This window comes from Zosterops lateralis, assembly GCF_965231275.1.
Source record: "Zosterops lateralis genome assembly, chromosome: 6".
Taxonomy (NCBI): domain Eukaryota; kingdom Metazoa; phylum Chordata; class Aves; order Passeriformes; family Zosteropidae; genus Zosterops; species Zosterops lateralis.
Genome location: NC_139761.1, coordinates 52,538,957 through 52,566,545, shown reverse-complemented (window position 1 = coordinate 52,566,545; position 27,589 = coordinate 52,538,957). Strand labels below are relative to the sequence as shown.

Genomic DNA, 27,589 nt, shown 5'->3' with positions numbered 1-27,589 from the left:
GAGCTCGGGGTGTTTAGCCTGGGGAAAAGGAGGCTCAGGGATGACCTTATCCCTCTCTACAAGCGCCTGAAAGGAGGCTGTAACCAGGAGGGGGTCGGTGTCTTCTCCCAGGAAAGCAGCGACAGGATGAGAGGACACACGATGTGCCAGGGGAGGTTCAGGTCCGACAACAGCAGGAATCTCTTTACAGAAGTGTTGATCAGACATCCAAATGGGCTGCCCAGGGAAGTGGTGGAGTCACTGTCCCTGAAGGTGTCCAAGGAACGACAGGACTCAGTGCCAAGGTTTAATTGACACAGTGCTGTTCGGTTATAGGCTGCACTCGATGATCTCAGAGGTCTTTTCCAACCTAATTAACCCTGTGATTCTGTGGATGTTCTGGCGGGGCGCGCTCCGCTCACTGACCCACCACCGCCGGCTGGCCGGGTGCAGTGGCCTTACAGCCGGGCGCGGGACGGGGGGAAGGACGAGGATGGTTGTGAGGGGCCCGGCAGAGCCGCCTCGGGCCCGCTCCCGGTCCCGGCCCCGCGTCCGCCGTGTCCCGGCAACGCCGCCAGCCGCGCGCTTGCGTCACCCCGCGCGCCGCCGCCGAGGGCGCGCCTGCGCGGCGCGGGGGAGCGGCCGCGGCGCTGCGGTGCCCGTGGGGCGGCGGCGGCTCCTCCGCGGGACGTGCCGGGGATGCGGTGAGCGGGACCCGCCCCCCGCCGCCCCTCGGCGCCGAGCGCAAGGCCCGGGCCGGGGGAAGCCGGCGGGCGCGGGCAGGGCCGGGCGGGGGGAGCGGGCGGGGCGGCCGTGACGCAGCCGGGCTGAGCGCGGCCCGTCCCGCGCCCGGCGCTGAGGGCCCGCACCGGGGGAGGCGGGCGGGGGACTGTGCCCGGGCCCATCCTCGGGGCTCGGGGCGCCTCGTGGGTCTGCGGGGACGCGCGGTGTGTCGGGTCTTGAAGGGTGAACAACAGGGAACATTTCCTAGAGTGACAGGATATGCCTCATTGGAAGGGAGTCACAGGGATCAAAGTCCAACTCCTGGCCCCACACAGGACACCCCAGGAGTCCCCCCATGTGCCTGAGGGTGTTGTCCAAACGCTTCTTGAACTCTGCCAGGCTTGGTGCTGTGACCACTTCCCTGGAGAGAGTCTTCCAGTGCTCTGCCACCCTCGAGGTGAAACTTTTCCCGAGATCCAGTTCCGCAGACACCCTCGCAGGTGTTTTCCCCCGAACTTTTCAGTGCTGGGATTTGTGTGGGGAGCTCGGCAGGCCCGCAGGAGGCACGGCGCTCTCCCCAAAACCCGGGGGAGCACCGGCCTGGCAGATCCGGGAGGAGGTGTCCGGAAGGTGACAGGTTGTGCTGTGGCCTGGGCGTGTGCTCAGCAAACACTCCCCGGAGACCGGGGCGGGAGGCGGCTGAGCCTTATCGGGAAGGAGAAAAGTGGCTGGAGGGAAACAATATCTGTGCGAACAGAAATTGGTCACAATTTCAGCCATAGATTGGAAGCTTACTGTGGTGAAATTGCATCGTGCTTCAGTAGGCTCTGACAGGAGCTCGCTGTGTTTTTCTCACACCGTGGTGAGATGACAACAGTTGTAAATTTTGTTCTGGGTGGAGTTAAGCCCAAGCGCTGCTACAGCTGCCTGCAGGGCAAAGTGCTGCTCTCTCTGTGATGTCTCTCGTGAGGAGGTTGTAATGCAGCTACTGTCAGATTGCTCCGTGTTTGAGTTTAGGGGGATGTTCTGCAGGTCGCTTTCCCCTCGCACACCTCGGTCTGTAGAAGTCTTCAAAGGGCTTGACACAACTGGTCTGCTTGACAAACAGTGAGCTCTGCAAAGAGGCATTTCAGGGGAAGTCAAATGCAGAGGGATCAAGGGGAGTAAGCAGATAAATACTCAAGAGGGCATGGCATTAGTCCTTGGGCAGACTTTTGGGGAAAAAGATTTGGGTGTGAAGGAAAGATGAAATAAGTTGGAGCTGGAGACATTTGAGTTCTGTAATACATCCTAAAGTTGAGTGTTTCGTGCAGATAGGGAGGTCTCTAAATTGGTTTATACGGACATGGATTCCTTGGCTTACCAGTTTCAGAATGCTGTGGGAGTTCTTTTGATATGCCAGTGTAAGTTTAATGTAAGAAAGCTGATTCCTAATGTGATGTCTATGTAGAAACAGACATTGATGTGCTTTATTAGCAGACATTCTGATATTCACATGCACAGATATTTAGAATAAACAAAAATTGTCATAAATTACCATTGTCATCTTAAGATTTTTTTTTTTCCATTCCACTGGATGTATTTGTATATGTGTGTGGTGGAGTTGAATCCGTGTGGAATGTCTCTATTTAACATAAGTATTGCTGTAAGCAAAATATTACATTTTTAGTAAGATTATAATGTTACATTCCAGACACTTCGAAGTGTTTCTGGTCTGACTGTTCAGATTGTGTTACTTGTGGAATAATTACTGTGGGCTAAAAGAAAGTGTGGGAGTAGCCACTCACAAACACAAAAATGTAACTCTCAAATATTTTTAGCAGAGACTCTACACCTTGAATGAGAACTTCTCCCTGCAGAACTGAGGTGAAGAACTTCACCATGGGTCAACAGATTTCAAACCACACACAAACTGTAATTAACAAGTTGCCAGAAAAAGTAGCAAAGCATGCCTCTTTGGTTCAAGAAAGTGGTTTCCTAACCTATGAAGAGTTTCTGGGAAGAGTAGCTGAACTCAATGATATGTAAGCCTTACTTCGCTTCTTTCTCTTTTTTTGTGTGTGTTTTACAGAGACCATGTATGTAATGTATTACTGTGTGCTGGCTAAGCCAGAACTGGCCTGATGGTTTTGAAATGTTTCCTTCATTTTTTGATGTTTTTATAATGGTTGCAATTACACCTCAAAACCAAAGCCTTTTCTCCTCCTTGAATTCACTTTTCTCTAGTGCTCTTCTTCCAGCAAGTGTTGCTCTCTGTTAAAAGTTCGCAAGAGGTGATTTAGTGTCATCTTTTTGTTATGTCCCTTACTGTTCTCCCTTCCACCTGAAGATGCAATGCTGCTTCCTCTCTGCCTGTCATTTTGGGTAGGAAGGAGCAATAGAAGCCTGGTAGGGACAGCAGATCTGCGTGAGGAGGGTGGCACCTGAGACAGAACGGTGTGTGACCATCCCTCCACCTCTGCAGACATGCAAGGCTGCTCCTCATTAAGGATGAGATGTATCTTACTGTCCCAAAGCAGTGACCTAGATAATCCCAAACAAAAGGCTGCTTTTTGGTCAGATTTTTCATAGCCTGCCTTTTGTTTGACCAGTAAATGACAGTAAAAGGAAATTAGCAAAAAAGCAGTGTTGTCATTTTTAGATTTTTTAGCCTGTATTTGTGGTATAAAATGAGTGATAAAATGAAGTGGAAACATGCACACATTGAATAACGGCTCTGTAATGTTTGCTGTTTAACTAAAATGTGAATTTGTATTCAGTTTAGAAATTATCTTGGAGAGGGTCATACTTCTGTGAATGACCTTGAAGAACACGCAGCTGTCTTCTGGGTAGACACATAAATAGATTTTGAAGAACATAATCTGATGTTTTGCCTGAGACTCCAGGCATGTATCAGTATAATTCATTCAAGTGGTTTCTTTCTTTCCAGTGTTTACTTAAGCCTGAATGTGTTCTGATTCTTACGGAATAGACCTTTGTGTCTGTGTTCCATGAAAGAAAAATATCTTAGGTCACTTGGCACATTCACCTGACTACCTCGTTATTAATATAGACTAACAAAAATACACCTCATCACCATATGCTGGTACTCACAGGCTTTTTTTTACATACCTGTTGAGGAGATAACCTTTTCAGATTGGAGACAAGATTGTGTGATTAGTGTAATAAACAGTGAGGGTATATATGAATTTAAATGTCTATAAAGTACACCTGCTTGCTGATGCTGCATCAAAAGACTTGCACAACATTTTCTTAAGTTTGCCGTGCAATTTAAAGTGAAATGGATTGTGTATTCCATGACAGGCTAAGAAGGTCATTGCTCTATACTTTGATGCCCCTGGGCAGTATTGCTAAAATCTCTTTTAAGGACAGAGAGCAGACAGGTGAACCATGAATAATCCCACTTGGCTGAGGCTGCTGATCTCTGCAGGTCCAGCACATGGCATTAAACTGATGTTGCTTTGTTTCAGTACTGCAAAATTGGCTTCTGGACAAGACAAACATCTGTTGTTTGAAGTGCAGCCTGGGTCTGATTCTTCTGCTTTCTGGAAGGTGATCGTTAGGATAATATGTACCAAAGTAAGTGTGAACATTTTGATTTGATGGGCAGTTTGTATGCAGAGATTTGAGGACTGCCAGTTTTACTTTAAAAGCCAACACCTGCTACATGTGTTCTGATACAAATGATGTATTCAAAGATGCTGTTGGAGATAAATTAAGTCTAAATTCTAAGTTTCTGCAAAAAGCATGGCAACAAAAACATTTTTATAACTAAGTTTAAAGGAGTGATGCCTTCCAGTGGAGCACTTACAGCCCTTTAGTTACAAATGCAGGTGATTTGTGAGGTCAAGTAATCCAGTGGTAAAACAAACTGCAAAGTGTAGATTTTGAAATTAGTAATAGAAATTAGCCAGGTCCTCTAGGCATTATTAGTTGAGCTAGTGTGCCTGTACATAGTCTGATCCTTTAGAAAACCAATCTAAATGCTAAATGTTGTATTTTATGGCAAAAACTTAGGAAATTTGCTCTGTCGAATGAGGAAATGTTCCCCTCTCTATCCTGTGACATAAAGTCCTTTAATGATCCTGAATCCCCTGAGCAATCTTAATGTGTGGTTAAACAAGCCAACCCTCAAACTCTGTTTGAAACCAGCAGTTAGTAGTTTCCTGTTTACTCCTAGTTTTCATTAAGGCAGCCATCACTGTAGGCAGTGTTAAGTTCAGATATCAAATGACTGATCAGCCTGTGCTTGGTTCTGAGTTCAGGCCAGTTTTTTGGGCATTAGGTCCCTACTCACACCTAAATCCATTTGAGTAGTGATGACAATTGCCTTGCCCTAAGATTGTGGTGCTGCCTGTGGTGTTCCTCATACTGCAACAGCTGTGGGCACTCCTGGCTCTTTGCTGAGGTAGACTGCAGCTTGTTAGTGTGCTGAAGGACACTTAGGAGGGGACAGCTGCATTACAGGAGAACTGCAGTGCTTTACAAACATTCTGAGCAATGCTAAGTTAAAATCTGATAAGTAATTGTAAATAATTCTTATATCTTAAGATAAATAAAACAAGTGGCATCGTGGAAGCTTCTAGAATCTTGAACTTATATCAGTTCACTCAACTTTATAAAGACATCACCAGTCAAGCAGCAGGAGTTCTTGCACAGAGTGACGCTTCTGAAGAAGCTGCTGAGAATTGGACGTCTCTGTCTTCGTGTCAGGCCAGCTTGTGGATGGGAAGGTATTTTGATACACTTTGGCTTTTGACCCCAGTTACAGCATAAGCATTTTGGGAGTTGTGCTTCAAACCTGAACAACAAATACCTGCTGATGAGACCTGCTGGCTCTTGGCAGCTGCAGGTTTTGTACCATCACCAAACATGAACAGACTCCTTCCCTTGCACCAAGAGAGCTGCAGTGCACTTGGGTGAAATCCTGAAATATGGTGCTACCATACCTTAGCTTCAGAGCAACCCTTTTAGAGATCAGTTCTAATATAAACATGGTATATGTTGAATCTCCTGAATAAGGAAGTGGGAGGAAACGGAATCAGCTGCAGCTACAAATCCAGGGGGTTTGACAGTGTTTGTTTAAACGGATTTTGTTATTGTTCCACTCAAACTTTCTCTTCCTCTTATATTTTGGCATGTGAAAATTCCCATCTGTTGCCACTAGAAACCCATCAGTTATGGTAATAATTTAACTTGTAAGACTGGAAAAATGTGAACTGTCACACTCATGTTAACCTTCTGCTTTGTTAACCAGAGGAAAAACAAAAGACCGAGGTCAACACCTGCAATAACTTCAGTTCAAACTGAGTGTAACAGCAAGAAGCTTGTCACCCTTTCCCTGTGTGGAAGTGTTGCGGCTACCAGTAATTCCTTACTTTTCCTGAATAAGTTCAGGATTCTAACTCAGTTTAAAATGAGGTAGAGCTAGGTTTTACAGGAAAAAGTAGTAAATGGTAGAGTTCTCTATGTTCATCAGTGAAGAGCTGGCAGCCAGGTATTTTAATGAAACAGCTGGAGTGTCACACTTCAGCTGTTGGAATGAAAAAGGGGTCACCTGTGTTGTCACTCCATAGAGACCACTGGCTTTCCTAAGTCAGTGGATTGCAGAAGGTATTGTTTTCATTTCATTTAATTTCCTCTAAATGGTGAACATGTTTGAGAAAGACCAGGAAAATTGCCTTCTCAAGGTTATACCAGAACACAGGTTTTTCTGGAAATGGGCTTTTGCTTCAAACAGACAAACCAAACAACATAGACCCCAGGTACTTAAGCAAAACAACTTTATATGTTGCTGAAGTTAGTGAGGAAGATGAAAAGCTTCCTGTGTGAGTTTCTTTTTCAGTTTTTCAGACTTGGAGACAGGGGGAGATGAGCATTCTTCTTGTTTGTAAACTTCATCACTTGAGGCATATTCATTCACATATAAAAACACAGTATGCTTTGTTAATATGATGCATTTTGGTGAGCTTGTGTCTTAGCTGTTTTTCAAGTTACTAAGGAAAATACAGGCTGAAGCACCTTCAGGTATTCTACACCAATGAAATCTTTTGTATATTTCTCTGTGATAACCACCCATTTGCCTCAGTTCTTCTCACTGAGATTTTTCAGCTCTGCAAAGCTAGCCCTTGCTATCTAAAAATAGGAGGTGTTATCTGTTTAGTTCTTAACTTTTTCCCCTAGAATAATACCCCATTTCTCTACAACATCCACTTCCTATTCAGAGCATTCAAAATATGCCAAAGTGGTTTATGTTTTCTGATAATGAAGAGATAAGCATTTCCTTAGTCTGTCACTCCTTTATTTTACTGTTTCTTCAGGAACTTAGTCCTGTGACTAAAGCTGACTTTGCAGAAACTTTATAAATAGGCCTTGTATAAATTGCTTGTATAGACACCAGCAAATGTGAAAAATTCAAGTGCTCTTAAAGGTTAGTACTCAGAATTGCGTGAGGGAGGAAAAAGAGAGAGAACAGGTCTAAAGAACACAGTGAGAAGGCTTCTTGGAAATGGTTGTCCTCATTGTATGCAAATTACCATCTGTAAAAAAAATCTGTCATTTTAAAGTTAATTCTCCAAAAGTAAATTGAAAACGAATCCCCAAGGACCTACTGAAAGATAAAACAAAGGCAGCTTGACTACTGCTCAGTAGCTGGCTATTCTGTACAGTTCAGAAATGAATTTGACAAGCTCCCTTAGATGGCTAAGCAAAAACAGTTTGGCCAGTCGTCATTAAGGTGGGCTGACTCCTGAAACGCCTTTTTTTTCTAGAACACTCTCTCTGTCCCTCAGGTCAGAACAGGGGTTCTCAAATCAGGGTTTTTGGAAAACCTAAGCATTTTAGAACATTTCCTTGGTTGTTTTGGAAGTGAGCTGTGACTGTAAAACTGTGAACTTTACATGTCTGGTTAGGCCAGTGAAAACTGAGGCTTCTCTGCACCTTTTCGCACTTGAGAAGTCTTGATGGTATTTGAGATACTCTTGCTAAGAGCTAATTTGAGGAGCAATTATATGGAACATATTGCAAGCTAAAATCAGCCTTTTCAATCTAATGAGCAGTTCAGCTTCTGGCATTTTGATGCCATGTGAAATGAGTGAACATGCATTCTCATAGTGATCCGCTTGACATGCATGTTTGTGTGTGGGATATAAACCAGCACACAGAAATTTGGCAAAGTTCATTATGAACTAGTTCAGGCTGATGTGCAGTGACAGGAAGGCAGGTTCTTCTCCTGCCTTTAATGTAAACAGTGTTTCTGTTCTTCTGCCCAGTCATACTCCTCACACTTCCTTGTTGATATGAAAAGGGATTTCCAGAACCCTTGGCAACACCGAGAGCACCTGACACAAATACTAACACAAAAACCTGACACAAGAAATAAATGCACTTTCTGGCTTAGTTTAGTTCACTGCTGACATAGGCTGGGATGACATAAATAGTCCATTCACAGATTAAAAGCACAGGTGTTTCTTTCTGGCCATCACTAATTATTATGAAAAAATGTAGTAACTGGTGTAGTTACTGGGGCATAAATATCAAACATCTGAAAGCAAACAGTGTCTTCTCTTCTGCAGGGTTAAGCAGCTGACAGATGAAGAAGAATGTTGCATCTGCATGGATGGGCGTGCTGATTTAATCCTGCCATGTGCTCACAGTTTCTGCCAGAAATGCATTGATAAATGGTAATATACAGGAAAGGATGTTATTTTATAGTATGCATGTTTCAGTTTGGTTTGGCAGATTCTATGGTTGCCATATAACTTAATGTCTGAAGATATTTCCAAGCTAATGTACATATGATACATAACAAGCTTGAGTAAAATCAGACTGAAGCAGAAGGAAAGCAGGAAATTCTGTAAAAAAGAAATGTGAAAGTGTTCTTCAGAATTTTTTTTGTGGTTTCCTACATCTTTTTACTCTTCTAAAATTGAATTGTTACAGTCTTGCTCAGAAACTTGAGAAGATGGTACATGCAGATTCTGGCATGTTAATGCTTCACAAAATCTCATTTAAGGCTTGTTAAGACTGTGCAAATATGAAGGCAAGTTGGACTGTCTGTTGCTAACTTGGGAAATAACTATCAGAGGGATGTTTTTCCATATGGTATGCTTTCACTTCAGATAAATAGCATACAATTTACTGTTTTAAATATATCAGACTCCTCCAGAAAGATACTTCTTCTCAATGGCAGCACCTTCAAATTTACATGTGTAATGTGTAGCTTACAATGTTCAGCTTCATGGTAAATTGAACACCTTTTCGGCTTCTGCATCTCTGATACACCAGTTCTTGGAAAAGTGAGAGAGAAAAATTCTTTTGTGGAGGAACACAGCTCTCTTCTGGCCATGCAGGCATTCATGGATTAGGGAAGTGTCCTGGCAGTCTGGCATTAGGGGACACAGACCTACTCTGTTAAAAAAAGGGGGTTTTGGCTAGTTAATGCCAGTGGGTTTACACATAATTGGTTTGTAAGAATTTGTTTTGTGGCTTTTTGAAGGATTTACCAAGGAAGTTACTCTACTAACAAACACCAGGCTTCCATAAGGAGAAAACACGGTAAAAAAATCACTGGATCTCAGAATACAGCAAGTCATTTCTCTCTTCTGGGAAAATATCCTAACATCTATCAGCAAGAAAGGGCTTAGTTTAGTGACTGTGCTGGAGAGTGGACTATACACTGCTTTGGCTGATGAATCAGCTGAACTCCTCACTAAGTTCCAGTTACACCATGCTTTATTTTGGTCTGTAATTTTTAAGGTTGATCTCCTCTTCATTTAGGCATAACAGAGGCTCCCATCTCAAACATAAGTGTTTGGGACCCTCAAGATGGTAGAGGGGGTTGGGACTTGGAGGGACCAGTTCTAAACTTTTGTGGGCTGCATGACCCAGGAAAAGGCTCCTTCATCTCTTTATCTAGGAAACCTAAAGAGATTGGTTTCTGAGGACCTCAGCTGAATTCCTGAAGATAGGAAGAATTAATTTAGACAGTGAATTTCCATTTAAACTTTCCGACCAGGTAGCCAGATACATCCTGTCTGACCTCAGCAAATGATTAGGAGAAACAATTCCAAATTTTCACTCAAAGAATGGAGCTCCATTCAGAAGATTTCCTCACAAAGAAATTAGTTTTTAAACAAACAAAATAGGTAGGTGGCCAAATCCAGTTAATGTGATCATTCTTGAAGTTCTCACTGGGTTGGTGTTTGGGTTTTGTTTGTCCATTTGGGGGCTCTTTTGGCTTTTTCTGGCCTGCCAGAGACCATCAGTGAAAACCACTCCTTTCTGTGCCTTCCTGACAGGAGTGACCGCCACAGAAACTGTCCCGTGTGCCGCCGGCAGGTGACTGGGGCAGGAGACTCTTGGGTGGTGTCAGAGGCTCCGACAGAAGATGACATTGCCACTTACATCCTTAACATGGTGGATGAGGCGGGGCAGCCCCACAGACCCTGACCCTGCCCACCTGGCTGATCGTGGCAGAACCACTTGAAGTTTTTGTTTTCCCGAGCATCTCGTTTTACCTCTCCTTGCTGGTCTTCCACAGTCTGTCCTTTCCTTCTCCTCTTGGCTGCTGTGAATCTGTGCTGCTCTCCTAAAGCACAGGGTATCTGAGCAAGTCTCTGTGCGTGCAGTCTTCATTATTAAACTGTTCTTTCGGCACTCTTTGATCATTAACACAATTCACTTTAACAACAGCGTTTGATATTAATTGACAGTTCAACTACTCCATGAAGGAACTTGTAACAGCACAACTACAATTGCAAACTGTTTGAGCACCACAGTGTACTGCTGCAGAGATGAATCATGGCAGATGGCTTGGCCTCACAGTTCCTACCCTTGAAAGCAGTCCCTTTTTCACAACTAATGTGAATAAAGATGACGAGTTAGCACTAGTGGTTATTAATTTGAAATTTTACTGTTGAAACTTGAAGATGTCGCACTGCCTGTTCTTCAGTAGGAAGTTATTGCTGCTTTTAGTGTTTACAGGTACTTAATCTGATCTATTATGACTTTTAGTATTAATTATTTTAAATCTGTTTTGGAGAGTGTAGGCAGGTCTGTAAATGTATTTGTGCACTTCCCCTTATTCTTCTAACAAGACTTATCTCTTAGAATATTTTTTTAAATATGGTATTTAGCATAGTCTTATTAGCTTGGAAACATTAAAAAGTTTCATACACAATCTTAAAAATAGTAAATCAGCTTCTCAGTAGTTTTTGATAAAGAACAGTTAAAATTATTTCTAACCATTGGGCATATCTGAAGAGAATGCCTTTATCTGAATTAGCACTTAAGGTGTAGTTTAATCTGATGCTGTGGTTTTACCTGCTCCTCTTGAGTTTTTGAAGTGATGAGATCAGAGTTAAAAGGTTTTTGAAGAGTTACAAGTGATAATCTAAGTAAGGGTGCTCTACTTTATATCTACAAGTGCAATATGCTTTTATGTAGCAGAGGGAAATTTCTTCAACAATAACGTGGCTTGAAGCAAGATACACCTGTGACAGCTTGGAAAAGGGATATCACCACTGGAGTGCAACCTACTTGTGCAAGACACAAGTATTTTGTGTCTAGCAGAATAAAGTCTTTAAGGAGCTGAGTTTAGACAGTCTAAAATAGTTAGTATTCAGGAAACCCATCTTAAGCCTCTTGTGCATGAATAGTGTTATGGAAATTAATGGCTACTGTAGAGAATTAATTTATATATATATATAAACAAATACTACTTTTTCTCACTCAGTAACCTCAAGTTAAAATATTCAAGTGTAGCATTTGAGGAATATCAGCATAAATCTTGCTTACTGTGAGGCTGCTTTTTTCCTTGCCATATCTGTTAAAATTCCATGATGCCATAAGGCTTAAGTCCTTTTGTCACAGACAGGTTCTGAACTAAAAGGCATGTGCACATGTAGATATGCATATTTAGGTTATTTTTCTTAATTGGCTGCAAAATTACTTAATTACATCAATTTGTTAAAGAACGTGCACAGCATATGGCACCCATTTGAGCTTGGCTTGTGACACCATTGTCAGATTTATCACAGGTGTTAAGACAGAGAAGCAACGTACCCTTCATGTGTCTGTCATCTGAGAGCCAGTATGGCTTAGTGTGTAAATTTGTATTTAGCTATGGAAGAATCCTTTTAGGAGTGTATATAGCGGAGAACTCTTGTTTTTTGGTTGTGGTTTTTTTTCTCCTTTCTTAAGCCATTGATAGCAATGAGATGTTCTTCAGTAAATGTACAGAGTGTTTGATTGCATAAAAGCGGTTATTGTTTGGGCTGGAAATTGTTACTGGCCCAGGATTTCCCACTAAAACATGTGCAAATATTCCTAATCATGTACCAGTTTGTTGTCTTTTTGTGCTTGCATTAGTCCATGTTCAGAACTTTAAAATAACCTTTGAATTTTTTAAAATTTTTATATCACTGGAACAGAAAGAACATCTAATGAAACCTTCAAGCTAACTTTATTTTTCAAGAATTATACTGACTGAGATTTTGTAAGTTGACTTTCTGCTGAGGACTTACATGAACTTCTTAAAATGTAATTTTATAATGATGCAAAGGTTGTTAATTGCAGCATAATGACAATTACAATATAAACTAATGAAAAAATTATTTAAATAACGAAAAAGTAAACTTTGTATTCTGTACAGCTTTTTTAAATTAAGTTGCTGTAATTCACACTGCTGTGATGTAGATACTGTAATGTGTGCCTTGTAAAATATATGTACTGTATGTTATATGGAGAAATAGATACTTTAACACTGAAAAACTAGTAATTTGGTACTGGTTGATATTACTTAGTCTGAAGTGCAACATTTAGCAAACAATTTTGGAAAAGGAATCCATTGGCATGGATATGGCAGTGAGTTCCAGCAGCTAGACCTTGAAAATGTGAATTACTGGAAATAGCTGTTGGTGGGGGGCATTAGAACAAATTAACTTTCTTGTGTTAAGTGAACTTTTCTTACAGGTTTAATGTGAAATTGTAACTTAAACATTAGAGATGGTATTAATAGCTAAGAACATTCCACTATATTAAACTTTGTGTATGAATTGTGCAATAAAGTTACTTTGGAAGAAATGTCAGAGTTCTTTTAAGCTTAAGGAATCTCTTGGCTTTAGTAATACCACAGAAGTCTGAAAACTGAGTTTTGATCCAAATAAAATTGCATTTTACAAGGTGGTGTGGTTAAAAATGTGGCACTGTGAGTCAGAGCTCTCTTAAACTTTGAAGGGTGGTATCAACAAGGTACCTCAATGCAGCTCTAAAAAAAAAAAACCCAACCAAAACTGGCTCTGATTTGACAAGTAAATTGGAACGTTCTGCAGTGATGGGAAAAATTAAACAACTCTGATTCTCAGAGGACAATAATGAGGAGCAGGTTTGTTCAGGGAATGAATTTTTATTTTCAGAGAAGTGTGATACACTTTTTCCCCAAGTTATTTCATCATGTTTCTGATGGTATTTCAAAGTTTAAGAATGCTAAGGTTTAGGATATTTTTTCTTTATTTTTTCCTCATTTTAAGGAAGAACTGAAATATGTAATTAATGTAACTGTTTCCTCTGTCTAGTTACTTGGCTTATCTGTTTGGATCTTTCAAAGCCAAGGCAGAAATGGAAGAGGAATTCATTAAAAGATCAAGCAATTAGAATGGATAAAATGACCAGTTGACAGGCACAGCAGGAGGTAGGTGTACCAGAGCAATTAGCAAACCTTTATATTTACTAGGTTTCAAGTTTAGGCACCATATCAATGTGATGGGTATGGTTCTTTTTTTCTGTGGGGAAATGGTATATTTACCTTCCTTATCTTTCTTTTAAAGAAAATTTTATGCGTAATTAGAAAGGTTTTCTAATCCATACTCTTTGCAGTTCTGGAAACAAGGGCAACCACTGAGATCTCTGACTTAGGGGTTTGAACTGAGCTGTTCAATTCCACTCCTGTAGAGCTGTATGTGCCAAATGCATTATTTTTGGAAGGAACATATTGGCTATGGTTCTTTGTGCTCTGCATCCAGCTAGATCCTGGAAGAACAGCCCCCTCAGGAAGCTCTAAGGATGTTTGATATAAGTAGGAGCTGTATGTTAACCTGGCTGGCCTTAATCCTTACTCTGCATATACATAATGCTTTAATTTTGTATTTACACACCCTCTGTAATGGAAATAATATGACAGTAATTAAGTATTTTCTTTGGGCTTCTATTGTCAAATCATCCTTGAAGTTAACTTGCTAGAGGTTTTATCCTCACCTGTTTTAAGTGGGTGAACAGAATTCTGCTTTATGAGTGTGTCTTAAACATCAGTCATTTCAAAACTGAATTTTTGTTAACTGCCATTTCTTCAGATGCTTGATTCCAAGGCCTGGAATTTATACAGCAATACTCTTTAAAGACTAAAATCTTTTCCTGCTGGGATGTGTCACTGGAATTAACCTGGATGGGGCTATGTGCTTTTCCAGTGACCAGTGTGTCATTACCACCAGGTAATGTTACATCCATGAGGATGCACATTCTGCTTTTCTGTCTGAGCTGCCAAGATGTTAATTAGCAGATCTTTACTTACCTCACTAACCCATCAAAAGTCAAATAGTAAGCACTGGGCATGGGGTTTGTAGGCCTAATATTAAAAGGAATTACCAGTTTTTTGAATTTGGATAGAACTTTGCACAGTGTGCCTGCTGGAATGAGGAATAAGATCCAATAGGTTATTAAATGAACTCTTTTTTGGTTCCAAGTGCTATTTAAAAAATGCTAGGTGTTTTCACAAAGTAAGCCTAAAGTCTTTGGAAATCTGCACCTCTGAAATTTCTAAGTGTAAGAAGGTAGAAAGAAGTCTGTGCTTCCATGCTGATGTGGTTCTGACCAATTTTAACAGCTCTTCAAAAACTACTTTTCATGTGAGACAGTCCCTGTCAGCCATGGTGGATGATTAATGAAGTAGCGGTGTTGGTGTCTCACTATTATACCAACTGTCCCAGTATTATACAGACTGTGCTGTTTTAACAGTGGTGTTTAGTGCTTGGAGAGGTGTGGGGGAGAAATGCACATTTCACAGTTACAGATGAACCTGTATTCCTGTGCTTCACCAGTGCTGCTCGTGTACAGAAATAAGGTTTGTGTATTAAAAGAGATGATGTTTTAATCTTCACCTAAAAATCTTGACTCCCTTTCTTACTGAAGTGTTTTGTGTTAAGCTTTTCCTCAGAAGTCATGGTTAATGTAGCAGGATATCTGTGTCGATACTATTTATTTAAATCTGTCACTTGTCAGCTTCTTAGTTGGGTTTTGTCAGATAAATCTGGTGTGTGTGCTCATGAAATCATAGTACACCTTGAACTGCTCTGCCCTGAGGGTCAGGGCTGCTTTCCTGCTCCCAGGTTGGGTGTGTTGCCTCTCAGCTCAATATCCACATGAGGCTCCAGGATCAGCAAGAGCTGCTGTGTGCCCTGCCCTGGTGCCCAGCCTGGATGAGCAGGGAAGCAGGGTGGGCACCAAGAAATGGTGGGGGCAGCAATGCAATTTCACTTTCAGGGCTTTATACCAGATGTGAATGGTTGGTTTGCATTAACACAGAATTGTTTTAAGCCAGATAAGCCTTTAGTCCCTTCTCCTAAATAGTGCTCACTATCTTCTCTGTCTCCACTGAGGGTTTTTTTTTTCAGTTTTCATGTTTTATTTGGGTTTAGTCAGTTTAATTGCACAGGGTTTTAGTTCTCCTTAAATGTGGAGATTGGGAGGACCTACATTTTTTTTGAGAGATATACACACAAAATCAATAACCATATTCTTTAACAATTCATTCATTGGTGTAATGTTTAATGCTTCCACAAGAGGCAAAAGATAAACATCATGTAACCCAGGCACAGAAAGAAAAAGCGGTTTTTACAGACATCTTTTCAGACTTGGATTTTAACTAGGCAAAGAGAACAGAAATGTTTAGCCACACATAAAGAACAATGATATGAGACAATAAGGTGGCTCTGGGCTGTGAGAAAAAAACAAACATGTATTCTCCAGTAGCAGAGCAAATGCCTTAAGTTTGCTAAAGTAACAGAACAGAAAATTGTTCAGGTAGATCGGTTGTAAACATCAAATACCCATAATTAACCATTTCAGGTTGAAAGTATAAAATGCTTTTGAACCAAGAGATTTAAGGAAGCCTTGAATAATGTTGAGCCTCTCTCCTAATGAAGTAAAGAGCAAGGAGGATGTTCTTCCATCCTGCAGGAATGCTTACCCAGTTGCCACCTGCAGCGATGTTCTTCCAGCCCCTGAGTGAGCCAGCTGTGTTCTAACCAGGCTTGACCTCAGCACAGTTGGGGGGATCAGCCACTGCCCTGTCCTGCACTGGTGTCTGTGTGCAGCAGTGACCTGTGCTGGATCTATCTTTTCATTCCAGCCACAGCCTGAGCCCACAGGGGTACTCTGAACAGCCTCACATTAGCAAAAAAGTGCAACTTTAAGAAAAGAAAACAAGGCAAAGCTTAAGAACTGAACTTGGGAATCAGTAACATTTGCCCAATTGAAAAATGACCAGGAGAGATGTAGTAGTGGAAGCTTGAAAGGATGTCTGTTTATATTTCCCCAAATATAATGCTATAAGCCCAATTTCCCCTTAAAAGCAGCACACAAGAAAGCACAGAAAGCAGAACTTGTGGTCATGACCACTTATGTGTTACTGTGATTATTGTCTGAATCCCAGTTACTGTCCATTCACTGAATATGCAAATCCAATTTTCTTTTTTGTTTTTCAATAACAGCTACAGACCTATTAGAACCTGAGGTAAGGAAAGCTGAAAAGGTATTAAATATATTCACAAATTTGGTGTAATTTTAAGGAAACTAAAAAAGACATGTAAGTGACAACAACAGCAGCACTTCTAGTGATCTTCAGGTGAAACAACCCAAGTAAAGCAATGTTTATCAGATGGAAATATTTAAAATTGAAATTCTTCATACCAAGCATGTTGCATATTGAGCCTGGATGGAGATGTTTTTCCCAAATAATGTTATGTTGGTAATAGTTTATTAGGAAGTTGTACTGATGAAAACAAGACATCTGCATTTGATGCAGCTAAACTGCTTAAACCACTTTCTCAGACTTCATCTGAAGCAAATGACACCAATCCTGAGACTGCATTCTACGAGCTGCTAAAGTTTCTACCTCTGAGGCCAACAGGGGCTGCTGACTAAGAACTTGGGACAATTTTACTTTCATACAGCTGGGCAGCATAATGTGGTTTCACATGATTTTTAGAGGTACAAGGATTACAAAATCTGGTATATTGCAGACATTAGGCTGGGGCACTGAAGAGCTGTCTGCAGCCCCGGTTTTGGATGAAAAGCCTGTGCAGTCACTGCAGCTCTGTCTGCATGACACTGGCTAACTGTGACGGTGAGTGGATGGCCAGAACTCCCCCTTTTGTGCCTTGGACTCCCTCAGAGCAGCCTTCATTCCAGGCTGCTGCCTGATATCTTTAGGTTTATCTCTCTCTCTCTCTCATGGGGGGTTGTTGCAAGGCTGCACAGCTACAGGAGGTGATAAGGAATTCCTCCTTCCCCTATTTTAGTGCCATTTCCTTGCAATCTCCATCCAAGACAGCAGAATATTTAAAGGGTGTCCTTGTAGGTATCTCTTGGAACTGCCACAGCTTGAGGAGAGAGCCTTCAATGCCTCTATACATTTATGCCATTAATGGGTCCTTTGGTGCTGGTGTTGTCACCACTGCCACTTTTGGCTGCACTGGCAAGGGCAAGTGAGCCCTGAAGAGCTCTTGAAAGGAAGGCTGTAGGTGCCCAAGCTCCAGGAGGAGGGCCTGAACTAGGAAACACAAGTGGCATGACTGAGCACAACGTGAAGGGCTCAAGGTCAGGTCAACCTTGATGGGCCAGTATCAGTTATTGGCTTTTTATGCATTAATGCTGAATGCCTGTTTGAAGCAGCCCAGTGTCCCTATGCAGAACATTACAGAGCCAGGGGTCTAACCATGAGCTCAGATCCTGCCTCAGGGACTGAAGGCCTTTGAATTGAGTTGCTTTGCTGGACTCACAGGCATCCACGCCCTCTGCTGCCCCAGCCTGGAGTCTTACTTGGTGTGAAACTTTGTGCAGCTTCTACAATACGTAGGTGCCATCATGTCATTACCTTTAATCCTTTCTGCAGGAGTAGTACTGTGTCATAAAGATGATGAAATAGAAGATTGAAAGTGATGAATACTCCAGTAGCTGTATTTTACTAACCACTTCCTTCCTAAATAAATAGTTTAACATAACATACCATGATTTGAAATGACAGATTTTAAGTGGGCTGGCTTCTGTATAAATAGACAGCTTGACTTCCCATTCAGCTGCAGTTGACTAAAATACAGACTAAAACAAATGTGTAAAAATATGTCAGAAGTAGGACCAGAACCAGGTCTGGCATTTCTACCACTGATTCATAAGAACACTTCCTTTTTTTAAGTAAAAAAATTTCTCTCAACATGCAACCAGAATTATCTGCATAAATTTCTAAGTAATTTGAATGGGCATATCCACATATTCCCATTACAAAGCAATTAAAAAAGTGTTCTCAATTTTCAAGGCAAAATTTTCATGATATAATTAGACTCCATACAATGTATAATAGTGATTTTGACACCATGTTTTCCAGTTGTTAGATTAAAAAGCATTCATCTGCTGTTCTTCACTGACATCCTACATAACAACAGGAATTAATCAGTCATTGAACAAGACTACCCGATGTTGGTTTTTCTTGTTTTCCAGTATGACTGCTGATACATTGAGTTAAAAACTGTGTCAGAACATCTTCCAGAATGAAAGGGTAGCCTCAAAATTCTGCACCCCATAGAAACTGCTAATGAATAAAGGGTTAAAATTAAAAGTGTTAAAAGCCATGCCTGGCACTGAGACTTGCAAGACCATCCCAGGTGCGTGTATGCTGTCAGCATCTGCAGGATGCTCAGGTGCACAGCACAGCTGCACTACAGATATTCTCTCTCTGGTTTTCCAGGCTACACTGCAGGACACAGTTAAGACAGTATGAAACAAATAGTACACGATTCTGAGCTTGCACGTAATATTTACAGCAATCTTAAAAAGCCTAATGTTCATAGAAACCCAAATTTTGCAACAAGAATAATGCAGTAACAGGTGACGGCAAACGCTGTCTACCTTCCACAGATACTCCCTTTGTCTCTGTACTGTTGAGTTATGTCTCTGTAGCATCAAAGACAGGTGATTTGAGGTTAATTAGCATCACATCCTGCTTAAGAGGAACATATTCTGGTTTCTCTGAGCTTGTAACTACTTGGACAGAGTAGAAATATCTTCTGTTCTCATGGCATCAGCCAGGAAGCTGAGTTCATTGCACAGAGTCTCGTACCTGAAGGCCATCCGGATCTGGGCAACATTTGTCTTTCGAATGTCATTTCCCTCGGGCCCTTCCTTGCAATAATTCACCCCTAAGAATTTCTGCTTTTCCTGTGAACGGGATTGAAAGTCAAAAGGAAGAAGTCAGTTCAACTGCTTTGACTTATTGCAGAAATACATGTTAGTTGAATGAGTCCAGTACAAGTGAAAAGAGCAGTTTCAACCAGCTGGCTGTTGAACTCTTCCTGAGTCTTAACCAGTTTAGGAGATTTTAATGCCAAAGTTTATCCATATAATCACTCAAAAGTGCACTCAGTCTGGCTTGCTAAAACCCTCTATGTTAGTGTTCAGCCTTCACTACCACATTTTGCATGTGAGAGGGCAAAAAGAGGCTTAGGTCTCTTGTTGGTTAAATGTCGCACAAGAGGAAAATGAGTAGTTGTCACCAGGGAATATTGGAAGAAACAACAGAATATACTCATGAAGCCCCTTCAAGTACCAATTCCTTCAGAGAAATGTTCGAAAGTGACATAGAAGAGAAAATGCTCTAAAGTAAATCCTAGATAAAGCCTTGGCTGTATAGAATTTTAAAGCCAAAAGGGAATTTAATCTAATCTGCCTGCCTATCTAAACCAGAATATTTTCTGTAGTACTCCCTTTTAAACAAAAACATGTCTTGCTTATGACAGGCAGTTTGTTTTTATGTAATGCTAAGACATGATGTAGAAAATCACTGGCAGAAGGATGTCACCCAAGTAATTAAAAGTTTGTAGAAGGAGAACTGAGTATAAATAGGCATCTGGTCTCTACGTATTTTGAGAATTCCAAAACAAAGTTAATGGGGAAAAGTAATGTTGGTATTTTACTTGTAATGTAAGACTGCATAGCAGATAGTTTGTGACTATTTCTGAAAAAGAGGACAGAGATGTGCACAGATTCATCACTAAGCACCTGCTATTCAGTGTTCAGACTATTGACTTCTGGGTTCCTACTTGCCCTAATATTCACAGAAGAGGCTTTCCAGCCATACTTACCTTATCTGACAGTCCACTCTGTAGAACGCTGTTTCTTGCTATTTCACACAAGTCACATGTACTTAGTTTCCACACCTGAGCTGCAATAGCATATTCTTCCATGAGGGCTTCCTGCAGCACCAAAATACATATAATATTAAATTATATGTAAATAAGATATAAATGGGGATACTCATTACTAATTAAGGATTTTATACATGCTCTTTAGACAGCTGTGAAAAATTAGAAGTTTGAAACTTTAAAATCACAATTACTATGAAAAGAATTGTACATTTCAAATTTCCCAAGGACTACTGGTCAATAATTAATCGGCACTGGGTATCCAGTTAGCTTAGTCTAAGAAATTGCAGCCTGCAGTCCAGATCCTTGGAGGCATTTCTTAGGCAATTCCAAAGAAGCCCCAGGGTACACAACCACCCTGGAGCACCCAGTTGTAAAGCCTGAGTGATTTTGCAGGTGGACAGGTAGCAGGGCAATTTCTGGCTCCAGCCCTCCCATGCTAGGTGGGCGGTTGTGGCCCCAGCGGGCTGTCCCAGCCCAGGACCTTGCACACTCCATGTGCCTGCAGCATGCCCCAGCCAGCAGCAGCAGCAGCTCAGTGTCCCAGGCCAGCAGCCAGCCCAGGGAAGGGCTCAGCTTGTCCTGGGACACGGAGCTGAGGGATGGATGGGCCCCTCTGGGCACAGCACGGCTCAAATCGGTGCCAGCCACAAACAAGGGCATGACAGCCAGTGACCAGGCACTCCTGTCCTGCCAGGCCACCCAAGGGCAGGAATCTGTTTCAGCTCACTGAGCAAACAGCTCATACGTCATCTTGAGATTCCACATCGTGTTTTTGTAATGTACTTCCCCAGACTTATTAGAGTAAGGAAACTGGACTTTCCTGGCACTCTAGAGGATTGTTTATGAAGGCTCAAACCTCCCTTCAGCCTCATCCTTCATTTTATACTTCAACAGCCAACACTGGAGAGGCAAGAGTACAAAAGAAACATAATTAGGAAATCAGACATTTCCTTCTGAAGCCTAACAGTGAGTAGTAGACAGAGAATGAGGAGGGAGAATGAATGAAGTGACTGAGAGACATGACACTATGTCCTAAGCAATGAAATAAAACAGCTTTCAGGTCATTCTGGACCCATGTGGTGCTGTTGCTAAATTCAAAGCCAGTGGTTTTTGCAATTCCTACCTTTGTGTAATGAAACTGCATAGGATCATCTGTGGAGAGGGAAACGTGCAGTCCTTTATGGAGAAATTCCCGTAGCGGATTTTTGGAGTACTCCAGGAATAGGCTGTTGTTACTAAGTGGGGACATAGCAATGGGTATTTGTGCAAGATAATACAGATACTGGAGGACAGGACTCTGAAAAACAAAACAGTCAGCATTTAATGGTACTATGGGATAATGAAAAAGAGAAGGATTTCCCTTGGATAAAATGGAAACAGCACTACAGGGGGGAGACTAAGATCAAAAAAATTAGGTTGACATTGAACCATGACTTCTCCAGGAAACATTTAAGAATCTGAATTTTAAATCTTACTGGTCTTTATAAAAATAATTAATGTTCTTAAATATAGGTGTCATTTTTTAAAAAATACTAATATTACTGTAGATTAGTAAGTATATAAATGGCCATTATGGCACTGCATTTGATATCAGCTGCATACCTTCTCCCAAAATCTGAAAGTCACAGAAAACAGATGGGCAAGAACTGCTAAGCAATTTTTTATTTCCAAAGCTGCAGTCCAATAGATAAATTTTAGGAGCAAGAGCAACTTTAATTTACAAGCAGTCGTGTTGCTGTTGTACATAATATAATTAATCTGTGATCACGTCATCTTTATTACTCTTTTGTCTTAGCCAACCTATGAACCTAACAAGGACCTTTATTACTGTTCCTATTATTAGTACCTGCTATGCCATCTTACCACACCAGGCCATGCAGGAGAGAGGGAAGAGGACAATGCTTTGGTTACATGCTGCTTTAGTGCTACTCTGTCTGGGTCTAATTTCATGAATTCCTATTTTTGAACATAGTATCGGACATGTTTTTAGGTACATTTTTTCTTTGTTCCTGGTTACGTTGAAAAATACAGAGAATTTTCCAGCATTAACCAGAAAAAACTCATTTATAAGGGAACTCCTGAAAAATTACAGTAAACTCAGTACAAGTCTGCCACCCACTGACCAATTATTTTAATTATGAAACAGTGCCCTGAGGATGGGTTGACTGATGGTTTTCATTAACTAATGTGCCAGGAATTATAGCATTTGTTCTCTCATAAAACATTTGTTCTATCTAAAATATTGCTGTGTCAAACAGCGATGCTGAATTTCTTGATCAAAATAATCAAATCCTTAAAGAACTTCTGAATGACCCCTGAAGTATAGAAATGCCAGTCAGAGAAAATTACATTTCTCCCCATAGAGAAAAATGAGAACTTTAATTACAAGTTCTTCGGAGACTAAACCAGGGAGCAGTAGCAAGTCTAAAGTTTTAAGTTTTGTTCAAGTAATTTTAACTCTGCTTGGAGTTACCAAAAATGGGTTCTGCCAAGTCTTTGACATATCTGAACAGGTGATCTTCCTTCCCTGTGGAAACAAAGCTGTCTTTTTGTAGTTTAAGAATAGGAAGTTCAGTTGAGCTTATTTATTTTACTGAATCATGAAATAGTTTGCTTTGTAAAGGACCTTAGAGATCATCTGGTTCCAACCCCCAGCAATGGGCAGGGACACCTCCCACTAGACCAAGTGACTCAAATCCCCATCCCACTCGGCCTTGAACACTACCAGGGATGGGGCATCCACAGCTTGTGGGCATCCTGTGCTAGGGCCTCACCATCCTCACAATAAAGAATTTCTTCCCAATATCTAATCTAAACCTACCCTTTTTCAACTCCCCCTTGTCCTGTCACTACCTGCCCTTGCAAAAAGTCCCTCTCCTGCTCTCTTGTAGCCCCCATTTAGCTACTGGAAGGTGCTGGAAGGTCTTCCTGGAACCTTCACTTTTCCAGGCTGCACAACCCCAATACTCTCACAGCCTTTCCTTACAGGAGAGATGCTCCAGCCTTATGAACATCTTCATGGCCTTCTCTGGACTCCCTCCAACAGGTCCACATGTTCTGGTGTTGGGGGGGTCTGGGTGGAGTTTCTGACCAAACTGAAAAGTTACTTGTGCCTTGCTAAGAAAGTGAATTAATGGGGCAGCCCAAATTAATTTTGGGCTGTCCAGAAAAATGTCAATTTGCTGCCTTCTGTTTGAACCAGTGATGGATGTCTGAGCACACAGTTTAGGAGCAACCAAGCAATACCTTCTTCAGGAGCAATCCATGAGAGATGTTGTCTGCTGTCAGAAAGGCAGAAACAAGGTGTGTGATAGACCCAGCTTCTCCACAGTGAGGTCGGAACAGGAAAGTGCACATGCCTCTTTCCCTGAAGAGATTAAAAGCAAGTTTTACTTAAAGCACTGTTCTTTATCTATTTGATATATAACTGCCAGTAATATGTGAATTTAAAGAGAAGACAATTAAGTTACATTCTCATACAGTTTGATGTGACATCTACCCAGGCCTACCTGTAGTGGGCTGCTCAAAAGGGCATGTCCTTCTACCCAAGCCCCTTCTGCCACCAGACATATTTGTGTCTTCTTTCCTTCCCCAGTTACATCTCATTTAGCAATTGTCTACCCCCTGGGTGAACAACTACGGAATGGATTTCAGTGGAGTGAACTGACAGATGGAAAATTCAGTAAACCCATGCAACCTGTGGCTGGAGAATTCCTGGTTCCAAATGAGGGAAGAAGGGGAAGCACGTTGCCAAGAGTTAGCTAACAGTACCTAGTGTGATCAGAGCCTGCCATCTCAGCAAGTTAAGTGTAGTATAAAACCACACCCTCAGAAGCAGAGATGATCTAGGAATGTTAGTTATTACACCAGACTTCCACTGTAATTTCTAGAATTATGTTATCATCATTAAAAGTGATGCTGGGTTTGAGATTATAATGGGCCCTGTTACTCAGTGCAGACAAATGTCCCACAAGTATCTGGAGATGTTTCAGACACCATTTCAACAAGGAGTGCTAGAATATAAGGCAATTATGGGGTGGAAGTTAATAACATTTCTCCTTACGTGGGGATGCAATCCATCCTCGCTAATATTATCAAAAATATAAACCAGTCTTGTCAGGGCTGTGTTGACTCAAGCACTCAGATTAACAGGGTGAGCTGTTAGTGACTCATCGGTAAATTCTGTCAGTATCTTAGCTGTAAAGATTATTTAATGATTATCTGGGGGCATTTTAATAAAGTAGTCAAAATTATCTTGAGGTAAAAAAGAAATGCATTAGTTCTGGCAGAATCTGTCTTTGGAACAGAAAAAGCATGTAGACTATAGGGAATATAAAGGAAAGCAGGAGAAAGGGATGACAGCTAACTGCTGAAGTGTGTCTTTTCCATTAAAATTAAAACTAACAGCTACGTCTGATTGTTGCACAGAACAGGTAATTTAAGGTGGATGTTTGCATTATGAGTTTTGGTCAAATAGGATGATAAAAAAATGCTTGAAGTAGCAGTGGGAAAGAAGAAATAACATTTTGAATGCTAACTTGGATAAAACTGCAAAATGACAGTTTTATCTGTGCATGTTCTGTAAGAAAATCCCAAAACATTTTCTAAATAACTTAAATAACTAAATGAAATTAAACAAACCCTTTCAGGGTAAGTGATGACACTCTCATATCAGTGGACAACCTCACTGTGCCTCAGCTGGAGTCAGTTGTGTCGGTCACTCAGTGAGTCAGCTGCAAATTTAGCAACATAACCTCACATTGAATTTCAGGCTTTCCTGAGCCTGATGTGAAAATCTGCCCTGACAGTCTGATGTCATATAATTCCCTGCATTACTTGCCCAGACATTGGTCTCAAAAGTAGTAAAACTGAGTGAGTCAAGAAGCCTGCTAAAGGAAGTTAGCTGGATGTGCAGTTTGTAATTGTGTCCTACTTGGTCTGTCTCTGAATGCAGCAGCCCCTAAGGCAGAGTGTCACAATATTACTTTGTGTCTCTTAAATTACCAGGAGATAGCCAGGCACCAAGAGGCAGGTACATTGTATTTGGCAATCTGCTGCACAGCCAAACAAGGGTCAAGAAGGGGGTTTTGTGGGGTTCCTTCTTTTATTTTGTTTTGTATATGCAGCTTTAAGGAGTTCAAAAACCCCAAAATATACACAAATATCAAACCAAGATATTAATCTGATGCCTCTACAATTTCTGAATTTTTTGTTTGAATTAATTCTATTGTTAGTATTTTCAAAATATCTCAAGTATTCAACTCTCTAAATAATTCAAAATAACCCTTGCTTCAGAAGATCTGCAGTCTAGACACTGACAGTCTGGGAGAAGGACACTGATTTTCTGGGAGCTTGTAAAATAGAAAAATGTCTACTTACCTCCTAAGGTTGTTCAGCAACATGATATTCACATACATATAATACAAATAATAGCTATATGGGGGATTCTTCTCACTGGTCCAGAGGTCAGGGTTAAGGCTCTTGTCAGAGAACATATGGCCACTGTGTTTGGATTCATCATCAACACTGTCAAAGCCAGTCACCTGGTGGGAAAAGAAATTCACAGAAATAAGGGGATTCAAGAAGCAAACTTCAGTGACTCTAACTCTTGCTTCAGGACTTGTTTGAACAAGCATCCAGTCCCTCCTCCTTAATTTCCTTCCCTATACTACTAATCCTGCTGCTCTGCATCCTACCACACCATGCACACAGCAGGAATAACATGTTTTGTCAAAGTTTTACCCTTTTTTTTTCTTCTGAGACAAACAGGAAGCCCAGGTGCACAAAAGCCTTGAGGCATCTGTGGGGGTTTACAGAGCTGCAAGATGCCCTAAGATCCAGACTAGAATCCTTTGAAGTCATCTGCTGTCTTTGATAAGCAGCTGAAAGCAAGAGGCTCCCAGCAAACCTCAGAATTCTGATTTGAGGCACACTCAGAAATGTCTGTGTTAACCTTGTCCAAGCAGCTACATCCCCACTTCTCTCCTGAGTTCCATCACAATCTACCCAATGCTTCCTTCCAGCTGCCTCCTTCTTGGAGGCCAGTTCAGAAGCAGCTCAAATAACCATCCTGGATGATGATGCACAAGAGCATGCAAACATTTTTGTCATTAATGAAAGGACAAATAAATAGCTGCTGAGCTGTTTCTGAGGAAATAAGCAGGTTACAGTAGGACCTCACACAGACTTATACAAAATTATGTGTCAGGGCTTTGAAACAATAATAATATGAGCAATCTGTGGAAAAGGAGGATTTTTTTTTTTAGTGTCTGGGAACAGCTGTGGACCAAAAAAACAAAACAACAACAACAACAAACAAACAAAAAAACAGCAGTAGAGGATCCTTTTCATGTGAGAAAGAAAATCCAAACATACTTACATATTTGAGGAAGAGGTGCAATTCTTTGTGGTCTTTGGGATTGATTGTTGCTTCAAACAAAGGTACAAAGATGTTCTCCAACATCTTCCCAAAACTAGGCAAAATATTTTTAGACCTAAATATGTCACTGAAGAAAAAAATAGATGCATTCTTTAATAAGTTTGTGTTGTCCTTCACTTTCATATTTTCTGTTATTTGTGTACATTCTAGAGCTTCAGTTCCACCAGGATTCAGAAATTCAGAGTTTATGTCAGGACAGATTGTCTCTGTGCTCTGTTCCCTGCACTGCCTGGCACTCTGCTTCATCCAGGCTCTGCTGAAGCTCTCAAGTGCTCCAAAAATAGAGACAGCATGCAGGGGTAGGTGCTGCCTCAGAGCAGTGCCCTGTCCCTTACATCCACATACTAACAGGGGAGATAATGAGCTACCTCTCCTGAAAGATTCGGTTTCCTGAAGTTGTAACTACTCCAAATGAAAGTAGAATGCTGTGCTTTAGTGAGCCTTTCAGAGGAACTTCCATGTGCCACTAAGCGCATGACTTACTCAAAATGCTGACTGTGCCATGCATGTAAGAAATTGCCATGTAAGAAATTAAAGGAGAGAAACTTTCTCCCCAAGGAAAAGCACACTGCGGGATATATGTGACTGTGACAGCTCCTTCTCTACTCATACTCCAACTGTGACATTTCAAAACATGAGGCTCAGCTATTAAGTCTGACAAAATTATCAGGGGAGACTGTACTACAACACACAGTATTGGAAACAAAGAAATGAAGCCTCAAAGGAGCTTAAAAACTAAGAAGAACTGATAAGGATTTTAGTTTGGAAATCATCAGTCTGGGTTGTTTCCAAGTTCACTATCATTTAGTCTCTAATCTTGATGTTTGACAGAGCATTTTCCACTCCTTCATGGAATTCAAGAGTCGATTTATTCTCATTACTAAATTGTATTTTAACTTGCCTTTGAATGCAGCTCGATTTCACCCAGTTGTAATTTTTGGTTTCAATGTCTTCAGACTTACAAATAATTCACAGT

General features: G+C 41.1%; 2 protein-coding genes across 11 annotated transcripts in view; one reads left to right on the top strand and one right to left on the bottom strand.

Moving 5' to 3' along the window:
* The first annotated feature begins 608 nt into the window (after positions 1-608).
* On the top strand, positions 609-13,031 carry RNF141 (ring finger protein 141). 9 transcript variants are annotated; one of them, XM_083864097.1, is made up of 7 exons: positions 620-683; positions 2,069-2,105; positions 2,523-2,726; positions 4,173-4,281; positions 5,254-5,435; positions 8,277-8,384; positions 10,002-13,031. In XM_083864097.1, the coding sequence occupies exons 3-7, from the start codon at positions 2,542-2,544 to the stop codon at positions 10,150-10,152; spliced, it is 735 nt and encodes a 244-aa protein (XP_083720223.1). In that variant the 5' UTR covers positions 620-683; positions 2,069-2,105; positions 2,523-2,541; the 3' UTR covers positions 10,153-13,031. The 9 variants fall into 9 exon arrangements, with proteins under 9 accessions (XP_083720217.1, XP_083720222.1, XP_083720223.1 ...); XM_083864099.1 differs by having other exon boundaries at positions 636-683; positions 2,526-2,726; XM_083864092.1 differs by having other exon boundaries at positions 639-683; positions 2,016-2,105.
* Positions 13,032-15,473: 2,442 nt separating this feature from the next.
* Positions 15,474-27,589, bottom strand: part of AMPD3 (adenosine monophosphate deaminase 3) — a 33,634-nt gene continuing 21,518 nt past the window's right edge. For both annotated transcript variants that reach the window (XM_083864090.1, XM_083864089.1), the window contains exons 10-15: positions 26,554-26,680; positions 25,554-25,717; positions 23,421-23,541; positions 21,298-21,471; positions 20,112-20,222; positions 15,474-19,188 (exon numbers count right to left, since the gene is read on the bottom strand). In XM_083864090.1, coding sequence (XP_083720216.1) covers positions 19,012-19,188; positions 20,112-20,222; positions 21,298-21,471; positions 23,421-23,541; positions 25,554-25,717; positions 26,554-26,680 — 874 coding nt within the window. In that variant the 3' untranslated portion in view covers positions 15,474-19,011. The remainder of the gene's footprint in view (positions 19,189-20,111; positions 20,223-21,297; positions 21,472-23,420; positions 23,542-25,553; positions 25,718-26,553; positions 26,681-27,589) is intronic.

Bases quoted from the DNA above. Each gene is read 5' to 3' on its own strand.
- RNF141 (XM_083864091.1), top strand. From the start codon at position 2,542: ATGAGAACTTCTCCCTGCAGAACTGAGGTGAAGAACTTCACCATGGGT. The intron at 5,436-8,276 runs GTATTTTGATAC...TCTCTTCTGCAG, and splicing joins GCCAGCTTGTGGATGGGAAG to GGTTAAGCAGCTGACAGATG. The intron at 8,385-10,001 runs GTAATATACAGG...CCTTCCTGACAG, and splicing joins CAGAAATGCATTGATAAATG to GAGTGACCGCCACAGAAACT.